The sequence below is a fragment of the Eriocheir sinensis genome, unplaced genomic scaffold (genome assembly GCF_024679095.1).
Source record: "Eriocheir sinensis breed Jianghai 21 unplaced genomic scaffold, ASM2467909v1 Scaffold5, whole genome shotgun sequence".
Taxonomy (NCBI): domain Eukaryota; kingdom Metazoa; phylum Arthropoda; class Malacostraca; order Decapoda; family Varunidae; genus Eriocheir; species Eriocheir sinensis.
The window spans coordinates 267,501-282,973 of NW_026111831.1; the positions used below are offsets into that span (position 1 = coordinate 267,501).

The 15,473-nt window shown below is 44.7% G+C and overlaps 1 protein-coding gene across 1 annotated transcript; it reads right to left on the reverse strand.

Annotated features, from left to right (window-relative positions):
* Positions 1 to 6,273: 6,273 nt before the first annotated feature.
* LOC126992668 (protein YIPF5-like) lies at positions 6,274 to 10,931 on the reverse strand. The gene is made up of 2 exons (XM_050851477.1): positions 10,894 to 10,931; positions 6,274 to 7,446 (listed from the first exon to the last, which is right to left on the reverse strand). The coding sequence occupies exon 2, from the start codon at positions 7,444 to 7,446 to the stop codon at positions 6,637 to 6,639; it is 810 nt and encodes a 269-aa protein (XP_050707434.1). The 5' UTR covers positions 10,894 to 10,931; the 3' UTR covers positions 6,274 to 6,636.
* Between the last annotated feature and the right edge of the window lie 4,542 nt (positions 10,932 to 15,473).

Here is a 15,473-nt window from a genome sequence, read left to right on the forward strand (position 1 = left end):
TTCCGATCTTACTTTATCTATCTCTTCCTATCTTACTTTATCTATCTCTTCCTATCTTACTTTATCTATCTCTTCCTATCTTTGTCTTTATCTATCTCTTCCTATCTTACTTTATCTATCTCTTCCTATCTTACTTTATCTATCTCTTCCGATCTTACTTTATCTATCTCTTCCTATCTTACTTTATCTATCTCTTCCTATCTTACTTTATCTATCTCTTCCTATCTTACTTTATCTATCTCTTCCTATCTTACTTTTTATCTATCTCCTCCATCTATCTCTTGCTATCTTTCTTCTCATCAATCTCCACCAATTTTACATCTTTTTTCCTCTGTGTTCCTGGGTCTGTTGCCGTCTCCTGTTCATCCCTATCATCTTTAAGCAACTCTCCATGCAATCCTCCTCTCAAGATCCCCAATAGACGCATCTCAACTCAGCTACACATCTATTTTAAACCAAGAAAGAGTAATAGTAATGATGATGGAATTAATAACAATCTATAATATGTGTTTCTCCAAGTCCACAATTCTTCCAAACTCATTATCAACTTCACAAGAAAAAATATTCGTTGTGTTGGATATAGATTCAGACGGAAAAAGTGGATCACGAACAGACTGGTGGAGAAGTGGAACAGGCGTGTGTGGGTGTCTGTATGTCTGTAATGCAATATGACTCAGAGCTGGGTTGCTTTATTAAACCATTTCAGCGCCCAGACACACATTTGACAAGGCTTTCGTGGGATTTGTGGTCATTTCCAGGGGTAGTTTTATAACCCTGGTGGTAGTCTGACCCTTCCTCTGTACCGTGAACCTAAGAAACACACACATTTGACAAGGCTTTCGTGGGATTTGTGGCCATTTCCAGGGGTAGTTTTATAACCCTGGTGGTAGTCTGACCCTTCTTCTGTACCGTGAACCTAAGAAACACACATTTGACAAGGCTTTCGTGGGATTTGTGGCCATTTCCAGGGGTAGTTTTATGACCCTGGTGGTAGTCTGACCCTTCTTCTGTACCGTGAACCTAAGAAACACACACATTTGACAAGGCTTTCGTGGGAGTTGTGGCCATTTCCAGGGGTAGTTTTATGATCCTGGTGGTAGTCTGACCCTTCTTCTGTACCGTGAACCTGAGAAACACACACATTTGACAAGGCTTTCGTGGGAGTTGTGGTCGTTTCCAGGGGTAGTTTTATGGCCCTGGTGGTAGTCTGACCCTTCTTCTGTACCGTGAACCTAAGAAACACACACATTTGACAAGGCTTTCGTGGGATTTGTGGCCATTTCCAGGGGTAGTTTTATGACCCTGGTGGTAGTCTGACCCTTCTTCTGTACCGTGAACCTAAGAAACACACACATTTGACAAGGCTTTCGTGGGATTTGTGGCCATTTCCAGGGGTAGTTTTATGACCCTGGTGGTAGTCTGACCCTTCTTCTGTACCGTGAACCTAAGAAACACACACATTTGACAAGGCTTTCGTGGGAGTTGTGGTCGTTTCCAGGGGTAGTTTTATGGCCCTGGTGGTAGTCTGACCGTTCTTCTGTACCGTGAACCTAAGAAACACACATATTTGACAAGGCTTTCGTGGGAGTTCTGGCCATTTCCAGGGGTAGTTTTATGGCCCTGGTGGTAGTCTGACCCTTCCTCTGTACCATGAACCTAAGAAACACACATTTGACAAGGCTTTCGTAGGAGTTTTGGGGCATTCCAGAGGTAGTTTTATGGCCCTGGTGGTAGTTTAACCCTTCTTCTGTACCGTGAACCTAAAGAAACACAAACATTTGACAAGGCTTTCGTGGGAGTTGTGGCCATTTCCAGGGGTAGTTTTATAACCCTGGTGGTAGTCTAATCCTTCTTCTGTACCGTGAACCTAATAAACACACACATTTGACAAGGCTTTCGTAGGAGTTGTGGCCATTTCCAGAGGTAATTTTATGGCCCTGGTGTCTGACGATTCTTCTGTACCGTGAACCTCAGAAACACACACATTTGACAAGGCTTTCGTGGGAGTTGTGGGCATTTCCAGGGGTAGTTTCATGACCCTGGTGGTAGTCTGACCCTTCTTCTGTACCGTGAACCTAAGAAACACACATTTGACAAGGCTTTCATAGGAGCTTGAGGCATTTCCAGGGGTAGTTTTATGGCCCTGGTGGTAGTTTAACCCCTCTTCTGTACCGTGAACCTAAGAAACACAGACATTTGACAAGGCTTTCATAGGAGTTGAGGCCATTTCCAGGGGTAGTTTTATGACCCTGGTGGTAGTCTGGCCCTTCCTCTGTACCGTGAACCTAAAGAAACACACACATTTGACAAGGCTTTCGTGGGAGTTGTGGCCATTTCCAGGGGTAGTTTTATGACCCTGGTGGTAGTCTGACCCTTCCTCTGTACCGTGAATCTAAAGAAACAGAAACATTTGACAAGGCTTTCGTGGGAGTTGTGGCCATTTCCAGGGGTAGTTTTATGACCCTGGTGGTAGTCTGACCCTTCTTCTGTACCGTGAACCAAAAGAAACACACACATTTGACAAGGCTTTCGTGGGAGTTGTGGCCATTTCCAGGGGTAGTTTTATGACCCTGGTGGTAGTCTGGCCCTTCCTCTGTACCGTGAATCTAAAGAAACAGAAATATTTGACAAGGCTTTCGTGGGAGTTGTGGCCATTTCCAGAGGTAGTTTTATGACCCTGGTGGTAGTCTGGCCCTTCTTCTGTACCGTGAATCTAAAGAAACAGAAATATTTGACAAGGCTTTCGTGGGAGTTGTGGCCATTTCCAGGGGTAGTTTTATGACCCTGGTGGTAGTCTGGCCCTTCCTCTGTACCGTGAACCTAAGAAACACACACATTTGACAAGGCTTTCGTGGGAGTTGTGGCCATTTCCAGGGGTAGTTTTATGACCCTGGTGGTAGTCTGACCCTTCCTCTGTACCGTGAATCTAAAGAAACAGAAATATTTGACAAGGCTTTCGTGGGAGTTGTGGCCATTTCCAGGGGTAGTTTTATGACCCTGGTGGTAGTCTGGCCCTTCCTCTGTACCGTGAACCTAAAGAAACACAAACATTTGACAAGGCTTTCGTGGGAGTTGTGGCCATTTCCAGGGGTAGTTTTATGACCCTGGTGGTAGTCTGGCTCTTCCTCTGTACCGTGAACCTAAAGAAACACTCATGAGAACCCATTTAATCTCTTTTTCGGCCTTTGAAAATAGTTGAGGTGAGAGGCGAGAGCGTCTGAGAAAAGCGACCAGAGATGAATGCATAGAGGAAAAAGATGTGAATAAGCAAAAGAGAGAAGCAAGCATAAAAACAGCATAGTCCACAGTCATGACACAAAAAGACAGACAGATGTTGAGTAAGAAAAGAAGAGAAAGCAGAGTGAAAAAGGAAGCATGAACGGTAAGAAAAATAGCTTTGAAATATATTAACATCTGACAATGACAGCCTGAAAGTCCTTTTATTTTTGTTGTTTTTGTTTTGCAGTAAAGGAAACAGCTCAAGGGAAAAAAAGAAAGAAAACAATGATGAAAAAATAAAGCCTGCAAATCAATGGGGTGTTTGATGGCTTGGTACTGGGTCTTTTGTGTTTTGAATAGTGGAACACAGATAAAAATTTTGATATATAGTGATAATAAGTATATGGTGAGGAATTATAGCCACTTAACCCAGTAGCAGCGACGGGCCAAATTTGTGGCTTTACCGTGTAGCAGCGACGGGCCAAATTTGTGGCTTTACCGTGTAGCAGCGACGGGCCAAATTTGTGGCTTTACTGTGTAGCAGCGACGGGCCAAATTTGTGGCTTTACTGTGTAGCAGCGACGGGCCAAATTTGTGGCTTTACCATGTAGCAGCGACGTAATAAATTTGTGGCTTGACCATGTAGCAGCGACGGGCCAAATTTGTGGCTTTACCCTGTAGCAGCGACGGGCCAAATTTGTGGCTTTACCATGTAGCAGTGACAGGCCAAATTTGTGGCTTTACCGTAGCAGCGACGGCCAAATTTGTGGCTTTACCATGTAGCAGCGATGGGCCAAATTTGTGGCTTTACCGTAGCAGCGACGGGCCAAATTTGTTGATTTAACGTGTAGCAGCGACGTGACAAATTTGTGGCTTGACCGTGTAGCAGCGACGGGCCAAATTTGTGGCTTGACCGTGTAGCAGCGACGGGCCAAATTTGTGGCTTTACCGTGTAGCAGCGACAGGCCAAATTTGTGGCTTGACCGTGTAGCAGCGACGGGCCAAATTTATGGCTTTACTGTGTACCAGCGACGGGGCAAATTTATGGCTTTACAGTGTGTAACCAAGCGCAGACTAAATTTGTGGCTTTACTGTGTAGCAGCGACGGGCCAAATTTATGACGTGTAGCAGCGACGCAATAAATTTATTTTACTGTGTAGCAGCTTTACTAATTTGATAGCAGACCGACAAATTTGTGGCTTTTATCATAGAAGAATATGTAATAAATTTGTGGCTTTACCGTGTAGCAGCGACATGGGCAAATTTGTGGCTTTACCGTGTAGCAGCGACGGCCAAATTTGTGGCTTTACCGTGTAGCAGCGATGGGCCAAATTTGTGGCTTTACCGTGTAGCAGCGATGGGCCAAATTTGTGGCTTTACCGTGTAGCAGCGACGGGCCAAATTTGTGGCTTTACTGTGTAGCAGCGACGGGCCAAATTTGTGGCTTTACTGTGTACCAGCGACGGGCCAAATTTGTGGCTTTACCGTGTAGCAGCGACGGGCCAGATTTTTGCCATGATATAACCCCCAAAAAATAGATGATGCATAAACTGATCACAAATGCATTGATATATGTTATGAAATGGTTTGTGTGAGTGATGATTTTTTCTCATTTTTCTCGCTTAGAGGGAAGGGCTTTTAAGAAACATGACCCCCGCAGCTACCAGGTTAAAACACAATTGAGGCTGTTTACATGTATTTTCCTAATCTTAACTCTCCCACATTGTTTATTTTGTGTATTTGAGGGCTTGGTAATGGGTCTACTGTAGTCTGCTCCTATTTAAAAAGGTTGAATTTTTTATGTCCAGCAAATTATTGACAAGCAGGACAGTTCACATCACCCTCAGTACTCAAGCATAATTATATCAACGCAAATACCTTAATACATACCAGAAAGTCTGTTAACCCCTTGACTGTGGATTTCCTACAAGAAGACCTCACCAAGCTACAAGAATGGAACAAAAAGTGGCTGCTACAATTCAGTGAAGAAAAATGTAAAGTCCTGCACCTTGGGAGGGGAATACCACATGGGCAACACTCTACTATCCACCACAGAGGCAGATAAAGACCTGGGAGTGTATGTTACCAGGCTACCAGTGAAGGGATATCCAGCACACCAATACCACATGGGAAACACTCCACTATCCACCACAGAGACAGAGAAAGACCTGGGAGTGTATGTTACCAGGCTACCAGTGAAGGGATATCCAGCACACCAATACCACATGGGAAACACTCCACTATCCACCACAGAGGCAGAGAAAGACCTGGGAGTGTATGTTACCAGGCTACCAGTGAAGGGATATCCAGCACACCAATACCACATGGGAAACACTCCACTATCCACCACAGAGGCAGAGAAAGACCTGGGAGTGTATGTTACCAGGCTACCAGTGAAGGGATATCCAGCACACCAATACCACATGGGAAACACTCCACTATCCACCACAGAGGCAGATAAAGACCTGGGAGTGTATGTTACCAAGCTACCAGTGAAGGGATATCCAGCACACCAATACCACATGGGAAACACTCCACTATCCACCACAGAGGCAGAGAAAGACCTGGGAGTGTATGTTACCAGGCTACCAGTGAAGGCCAAATCCGTGTCAATCGCAGCGGACAGGTTAAACTCCTTACACATCTGTGGGTAATGCTAGTCTGTCCTGTTACTTTCCATAGAACATACAGACTTCAGCTTATTCAGTGTTTGCCTATCCCATCATAATAAGTCCAGACAGCAACCTGAACAACATCCACCAGCCCCAGGATGAAGAGTTAGGTGAGCTGTACGCAGACTGCCCAGGCTTCATGAATTCACAGATAGGAAGGTTAGGAGCTATACCCTGACTTGCACTCTATTCCATCTATTATTGTGCAGCTCAGTAAGGGTTTACAAGAGTGCTGGAAATGCCTCCTCTAATACATGTGTGTCCTGATCATTGCCATTTGTTGATCTCTTCACTCATGCCACCACCGGGTAATAATAGTGATAATAATAACAATGAATGGTGAAGTGGACACAGACGAGGGACAGTACCATAAGAGGGGAGCAATAATATATCTTTTTAATCAATAAATATCACGACAAGAATGGCAAGAGTTGCACGAGAACGATAATGTTTAAATAGAGTAAAAAAAGCAACAGTAGGAATAATAATAATAATAATAATAATAATAATAATAATAATAATAATAATAATAATAATAATAATAATAATAATAATAATATCAACAATACTAAAAGGTGAAAATTTGGCATTTAAACAAAATTACTTACTTAAAACGTGTATCCCTTGAACTCTCTCTCTCTCTCTCTCTCTCTGAAGGATTAAGAGAGGAAGGTTTTGTGAGAATATAAAACAAACAGACAGACAAGGAGTGAGACAATCTACACACACACACACACACACACGCCTAGAAGATGGTGATGAGGGCAAAGACGGCATAGAGCAGGGCGCAGGGGTAGGCCACGAGGGGCTGCTGGCGGTCCATGGCCAGGCCCGTCACGAAGAGCTTGGAGGCGGAGACGGAGCACCAGAGTATGGCGGCGGCGGTGAGCGCCACGCCGACCGCCCCGCGCAGGGAGAGCAGCACGCTGAGCCCCGCCAGCGCCACCATGGGCAGCAGGCAGTAGCCCAGCACGCTGACCACCACGCCCAGCGCCACGCCCGCCAGAGACATGGCGTTCAGCAGCCCGTACATGGAGGCGCAGCCCAGCATGCCGATGCCATAGATGTACCCGAACTGCGCCTTGCCGGACAGCAGCAGGAAGCTCCCAAATGCCAGGCAGAAGGCAAGCGGCCCCGCCAGGTCCGTGTCCTGCAGGATGGCCGGGTCCGTGCGCCGCAGCGGGTTCAGCACTGTCAGGGTCTTCTGCAGGATGGCGTCTGGGTTGATGCCCAGCTCCTCCAGCAGCGGCGGCTCATCCTCATCCCCCACCAGTGGGTACACGCCGCCCACGCCTGGGGCCTCCACGCCCACCCCAGGGGTCATGATGGAGGGACCAGGAGTGAACAGGGCGGGGCCCCCACCCGGCGGTGCCCCTCCTGCCCCGCCCGGCCCCGTGCCGTACTCAAAGCTCTGGAAGGACTGCTCCTGCCCAAAGTCCGCCCCACCCATGTCGTAGGAAAAGTTGCTGCCATCATCCCAGCCGCCGCCGCCGCCACCATACTGCTGCTGCTGCTGCTGCTGCTGCTGCTGTTGCTGCTCCCAGCCGTACGACATCTGTGGGCAGGACAGTGGTGGGGGTTAGGCTGCCAAGGCTCAGGCCGGGGCTTGATGGGACGCCACTGTACTTGCCCCCTGGCAGGCACAGGGCTGCCAGGGGAGAGGCGGGGATAGAGGTGGCCCTGCTACTGACTGCCCCTCCAGTGTGTGTGTGTGTGTGTGTGTGTGTGTGTGTGTGTGTGTGTGTGTGTGTGTGTGTGTGTGTGTGTGTGTGTACAGTCGGCGCAATTGAAAATGCTGCGATGAAGCGTTAACATTCGATAGCGAGATGATTCATCATCTCTACTGGTATTTCAAATTACGCTCCTCTCTAGGCTAAACCGCCAATTGCCGCATGGTTATTGAACATCTGGCAGCTAATTGGCACCAAGACTGACAGATGACCTTGAGCTCAGTGTCTGTCACTGAGTGATGAGAGGTGGTCACCGCATTGGGAAATGATCAATTTTCCTGTGTTTTTTCCCGTCACTCGCCTGGTGTTACACTCCTATTCCAACAACAATGGCTGTGAGACCTCAAATTAACAGTGACAAAATCGCAGAGATAGAGGCCCTCTACAAGGACGGAAAGCCACTAAAGGATATTTCAAATAGTGATGGTGTTAACCCGAGGACTGTGCAACGCTGGGTGAAAAGATTTCGTGACGGTGGAGGTGTCTCACTACCAGGGCACAAGGAACACCCTGGCAAAGCAAAACAAATTAACCAACGGACTTTAACTGTCATCAGACGTCAGCTGGAGGTTCATGCACGCCTCACAGCTAAAGAAATACAGCAAGGCAATCCTAATTTACTTGATTCTGTCAGTTTAAGAACGGTGCAGCATTACATTCACGACGACCTGCAGTACCTCTCACCAGCCGCTGCCTAAACCCGAGGTGACAGAACGACAAAGGAGAAACAGACTTATTTTTGCCAAGAAATACAAAGAATGGGATGTCATTAAGTGGCATAGTGTGCTCTGGAGCGATGAGGCCATGTTCTGAGTAACCGGCAACCCGTCTGGCAGAGTGTACCGGCCCAGAGGCAGCGACCCCAGTGACCCCAAGTACACGAGAGGCATCGGGAAACACCCAGACAAAGTGATGGTATGGGGATGTTTTTCATATCACAGCATTGGTGACCTTGTATTTTTCCCTCAAAATGTGACTGTCAACAAAAACAATTACTTTGAGCTCTTATGTGACCACCTGCCAGACTCTTTTGACATGTGTGGGGCCGACTTCTTCATGCGAGACGGTGCACCTTGTCACACTGCCAAGGATGTGACTCAGTGGCTCACAGACTGTGACATTCCATTCAGTGATTGGCCAGGTAACTCACCTGATTTAAATCCAATAGAAAATCTTCGGGCCATTTTCAAATGGAAATTACGACAAGCAGACACCTCATCGGTAACCCGGCTGAAGGCAGCAATCAGGAAGGAATGGGAGGAAATTAACCCTGATACTCTAAAAACCTTGCCAGTTCCCTTCCTGCACGCCTTAATGAGTGCGTTAAGCGTAAAGGGATGCCTACACTCTACTAGAGCTTGGTAAGTACTATTTTTCTTTACATTTTGTATTGTCTGGTCCTTGTTGTTAAGTCTGCCGCACCTCGCGACATTTTCAATTGCGCCGACTGTACCCTGCCATAGTACACACACACATACACAGACACACACACACAGCCTCAGGAATAACAGGAAACACTAAGTAAGATACTGAAAGCTAACAAACAAAGCAGGCAGCCTCAGTAGCTGTGACTGTAGAGGTGGCAGTAAATACTTCAGCTAGGAGTGTTGAAAATAGAAGCCTAAGTCAAGTGTTTTTCAACCGGGGTTCCCTGCAGCCCTAGTGTTCTGCAAGAGGTCACTAAGAGCTCTGCAAGAAGCAGTGATCAATAAGCATTCTTGAGTAATTTTTGTTTAATTATATATTGGTAATTTTAGTACACACATACGGCATATTGTTGGGAAACCCTTGGCTATTATAACAAAGGCTTCAACCTCTTATACTATTCAAAATACTAATAATAATCATACAAAAGTATTCATTAATGTCCATATGTAATAACAGAGATAAATATTATCAATGGCGTATAATAATGTTTATGCAGGGGTTCCCTGAGGCATGGAAAACTATTTCCAAGGTTCCACAAGGATAAAGAGGCTGAGAAGCGCTGCCCCAAGTGTTCTGAGCCCAGCACCAGATTTTTTAAACGTGTTGTTAGTACAGTTAACCCTGGATATAATGGACTAATTGGGGGAACTTGGTCCGTTAATGCCAAAAGTCCGTTATAAGTGGCGGAAATTTAAAAATACGTATAATAATATCGACGAACCTAATGAATGTAGTTATATAGTTATTTTTATTGTATGTTGTCTGTATAGCCGCACAGCACACTTGGTGATGGACTGCGAGGCACTGAGCCTTCCAAGTTGGCTGCGGGGGGCCGTATTGTTAAGGGTATGGGTAAAATATTACAAGTGTGCCAATCTTGCACTGGCAGATAAAACTTTTTTTTTATAGTTTTCGGTGTGTTATGAAATAATCTGATAACTGTTTCTGTTGCAAATCATTAAATGATTGACTTGACCGGGGATGCAGGTCACGTGATACAGGTCAAGGGAGGAGTCAAACACATATGACCTCATATAGCCCAATCATTTCATTTCTAGGGGACCCGCAGAGGCCCACTCTCGGGTGTAGGGTGACCACTCGTCCCTAAAAATACGGAATCGTTCCGTATTGAAGAATAAAATGATGCGTTCCATTTTGAATCAATACAGAACGCCATTTGTTCTGTATTTGGCTGTCTGAATGGTCAAGCAGATGAAACTTGGTAGGTATTTTATAATCTGAAATTTGAAATATAAAAAAATCAATCACAAAAAGCTTTATATTATATATTTGTCATGGGTTGTCCAAAAATACGTGTAAAGTACACAATGAAACATCCCTACCCCTTCCTCCTGCCTCCACCAACAGTGGGCAGCGGCTGTCAGTCAGGCAGGGATAGAGGTGGAGTCGTGACATACTGCAGGGTTACCGCCCGTTCTTTAAAATACGGAATCGTTCCGTATTTTAGAGTGAGATGTTGCGTTTCGTTTTGATCCAACACGAAACGCTACCGGGTTAAAATACAGATTCGTTCCGTATTTGGGAGCGAGATGTTTCGTATTTTTCCGAGTTCAAGGTGGTAACCCTCCTCGGGTGGCATGGTATGCGGAGGATTCAAGGGGCCAGGACAGGATTAGGATAAGGGTTAGGATAAGTAAAGATATTGGGACATGGTGAAGGGCCAGGATTAGGGATAATGATTGATGATCCCACTCTTGTTTGACCTCCTCCCTGACCCCTGCCGCGTGACCTGACCTCTGAGGCGCAGGTCACGTGGTGGGGCCAAGGCGGGTCATGTGGGGTCAGGGAAGGGAGGGAAGGAAATAAGGGAGTGACGGACGTACTGTGTTGTGATGGCGTGGAGGTCTGGGTCTCGGCTGGGTCTGGGGCGCCGGTGCTTGGCTTTGCTTACGGGGTTACATTACGGGTTACATTACGGGGTTACATTACGGGTTACATTACGGGGTTACATTACGGGGTTACATTACGGGTTACATTACGGGGTTACATTACGGGGTTACATTACGGGTTACATTACGGGGTTACATTACGGGTTACATTACGGGGTTACATTACGGGGTTACATTACGGGGTTACATTACGGGGTTACATTACGGGGTTACATTACGGGTTACATTACGGGGTTACATTACGGGGTTACATTACGGGTTACATTACGGGGTTACATTACGGGTTACATTACGGGGTTACATTACGGGTTACATTACGGGGTTACATTACGGGGTTACATTACGGGTTACATTACGGGGTTACATTACGGGTTACATTACGGGGTTACATTACGGGTTACATTACGGGTTACATTACGGGGTTACATTACGGGCTACATTATGATTGATTGATAGTTTATTGTTGCAGGTAAACAACAAGGGAGTATTCACCTACCTTTGTATCTTTTTAGTTTCCTGGTGCTACTTCCACATGTATTAATATTTGTATAATCACCTGCAACAATAAACTATCAATCAATCAATCACACTGTCCTGCCTGGGGGTTGGGATGGCATATGTTCCTCCCTTCTCCTGTGTTGTTTACTTGCAACAATAAACTCTCAATCAATCAATCACACTGTCCTGCCTGGGGGTTGGGATGGCATATGTTCCTCCCTTCTCCTGTGTTGTTTACTTGCAACAATAAACTCTCAATCAATCAATCACACTGTCCTGCATGGTGTTTGTGATGGCATATGTTCATCCCTTCTCCTTAGTTGTTTACTTGCAACAATAAACTATCAATCAATCAATCACACTGTCCTGCCTGGGGGTTGGGATGGCATGTTCCTCCCTTCTCCTGTGTTGTTTACTTGCAACAATAAACTATCAATCAATCAGTCACATTGTTTTCCTTTTTTTCTTTTCTATTCAGTGAGCTTTCAGTCTCCTTATGCTGCTTACCTGGATTTCTTACCTGGATGACCTTTCCCTATGAGCCATGCTTGAGCAACGTACCCGTCAGGCAAAGAACCTTCATATATTTTTTTTTTAAGTCGTCATGAGCAAAGATCATATATTTACAGCAATGTGATGAGGCCAGATGGTTAATGTAAATAAGAAAAAGAATTAACGGGACCCAGGACTGACCCTTGAGGAACACCACTCATCACACTTTTGCACGCACTGTATAGAATGACCGTCAACTGACATTAATATTCTCCTCCCGGTAAGAAAGTTGTGGATCCAAGACAATATGTTACTAGAAATACCCATTTTTTTTTTACAGCAAAGGAGACAGCACAAGGGCACACAAAAAAGGAAACAACAATAAAAAAAGCCCGCTACTCGCTGCTCCTGTAAAGTATCCGAAGAGGTGGCCGAAAGATTACGTGAGAAGAGGTGTCCTGATACCTGATGTAACTTAATTAGTGATCAAAATGGAATGGCAAATGACACTTCAAGATCCTCCTCCCCCATGCCCCGGCCCCGATGGATTCTCAGGGTGGGCTCCTGTCACTAGTGGCGTCCCTCAGGGCTCGGTTCTTGGACACAGAAATTGGCAACTCACTGACGAAGACAGACAATGACTCCAAGAAGCTTTACATAAAATTTCAGCTTGGTCCGATAGATGAGAGATGCTCTTCAATATAGCTAAGCAGGTTCTTAAGGTTGGAACAAAAAAGAAGAGGGTCGATTACAAAATTGTGTGGCGTCAAACTCAAAACCGTTGACAATTACCTCCATGGGACAAAATACTATTCCTTACATTTGAACGCTATATATTCTTTCCCAGAACTCTCTCACTGCTTCCATCACTCGTCCATTCGTGTCTCCACTTTTCCACTCCTCCTAGCAAACACGTCCCGGGAGAAGACTTGCGCGTAATTCTATCCGGGAGGAGATCGTGGAGACGGAGGAAAGGAAGAGAGAGGAGACTCTGTTGTATTCAGACATTAAGAACATCTCCCACCAGCTCTTGAACTCTGCCCCTCCACTCACATACCTTTTTTGCATTAATAGAGACAATTAAAAAAGGGGCTTTACAGGGTAAAACTTACAAATGATGACCATCGGAAACAGCTCCTAACAAAAGCCAAGGAACTCAGAAACTACCATGAGTTTACTGGTGTTTATATAAAGAGACCTTACCTTCAAACAGAGACAATTAAGAACTTTTTGACAGACGCCAAAGGTGTTAGCGCCACCCAGCAGGGTGCTTCATCTCACGGCCGTTTTCTTAAACAGTGTAAACCTAGGATACCATATTGTTAGTACTAATGCGCCTTCCAGCCAAGGAGCCCCTTTACCCACCTAAATATTGCCTTAAAGCAATGTTAATAGTTTGCCTGACAAAGTTTAATTTGTTAAACACTTTATGGTCACAAATAATGTATAAATACCTAATGGGGATAACAGAGACCTGGTTATCAATTATGTTTCGGGTGCGGCTGTTGCCGTTACAAACTATAACATTTTCAGAAACGATGCATCCGACACTTTACAAACACGGACCGTTTGTGTCTGTATACACAAAACTATCCAGTGCCTTGCCTTAGACAACAAAGTATCTAATGTCTGTTTTGTTCTCTTTTTCTTCCAGATTACAATATATATATATATATATATATATATATATATATATATATATATATATATATATATATATATATATATATATATATATATATATATATATATATATATTGTGGTTATTTATATTTATAGACCTTCCTCTTGCTCTCCTCATGATAACTATGTCCTCACTGATATCGAGTTTTTACTAGATTTTTGCAGCAGTAGGGAAGTGATGGTAATGGGTGACTTCAACCTTCCCTCCCTCACCTGGTCACGAGGAGCAGTAAACTACAGTGCAATCTCCCCCACTGATGGATTATTTCTTGGCTGCTGCACTAGCCTAAATTATTTCGTTCTTACATACGAGGAAAAAAACATTGGCTGTCCCTACGTTGGTCCCCTATTTTTTTTTTTTTTTTTTTACAACAAAGGAGGCAGCTCAAGGGCACAAAAAAAGAAAACAATAATAAAAAAAAGCCCGCTACTCGCTGCTCCTAAAAAAGAAACAAAAGAGGTGGCCGAAAGCAAGATCAAATACGGGAGGAGAGATGTCCTGATACCCTCCTCTTGAAAGAGGAGCCTGGAAAACCTAATAAGTGAGCCGGAAGAGACGGCCCAGATGCTGGGTGCTGCTTTCATCAGTGTGTGCCAGCCCTTCGGGTCGTCTCCAGGCTCCGCATCAACCTTGTGACGCGCGGCTCCTTCCATCAGATACAGTTTTCAGTTGTTGCCAGTGTTCTAAAGAATCTCAATCCCCACTCAGCGATGGGCCCTGATTTATTGCATCCTTCACTTATGAAAAATCATTCAAACAATTTATCTTACCCTTTACACAAAATATTCTCATTATCAGTTAACTCTGGGAATATCTGATATTTGGAAAGTCCTTCATTGTGCCGGTCTTTAAGAAAGGGAAAAGAAACGACCCTCTGAACTATAGACCAGTAAGTCTTACATCTGTCAGCTGTAAAGCCCTAGAGGGAATCATTGTAATTAGACAGCAAGGTTATCTAGAATCCAATTCAGTACTAAGTGATTCCCAGTTTGGTTTCCGTCCAGGGAGGTCTGTGGAGGACCAGTTATTACTTACTTATGATAATGTTACAAAGTGGATAGACAAGGGCAACATGGTGGACTTAATTCTCTTTGATTTTCCAAAAGCTTTTGACACAGTAAATCACCAGATATTGTTCACCAAATTATGTGGAATCGGTGTTGATGGCTCAGTCCTCTCATAGATCAAAACATTTATGACAAACAGGACTATGGAGGTAGTTGTGGGCAGACAGCATAGTTCCTTATTCCCTGTGGCGAGTGGAGTACCCCAAGGTTCTGTTTTAGGTCCTGTTCTGTTTCTTGTATATATAAATCACATCGCCTCTACTCTACTATCTAGCGTTAAACTATTTGCTGATGATTTAAAATTATACTTATTGATAAGACCCAGTAATCCATCCTCAGTGTTACAGGACATAAGTGTAGTACAAACAGACATAGACGCTCTAATTGCAATTGATGACTCGTGGGACAGCCAGACACTGAGCCTTCATTTTCACCACTGCATAACTCTCCCGAATCACACACGCCGAGATAACAATGATAACATGTAGTTGTATTTTGCTCCGAGGCGTGTGTACAGAAAAGAGGAATAGCTACTGCATGAAAGTGTAAAGAACTGAAGAGATTTATTGCTGCCAAACTTTTCATAAAATTCAAGACTCTGTGGGACTGAGATTATTATACGGCACCTTTGAGAAGACCATCGTCCATTTTTCCTCCACCTTCTTCCACTATACAACCACTTTTCCTTCCCTTGCTCCACCTGTCTTTCATATCCTTATCTACTTCTTATCATGTCTTCCACACTCGACTACTCATCCACCAAAATTAAGACC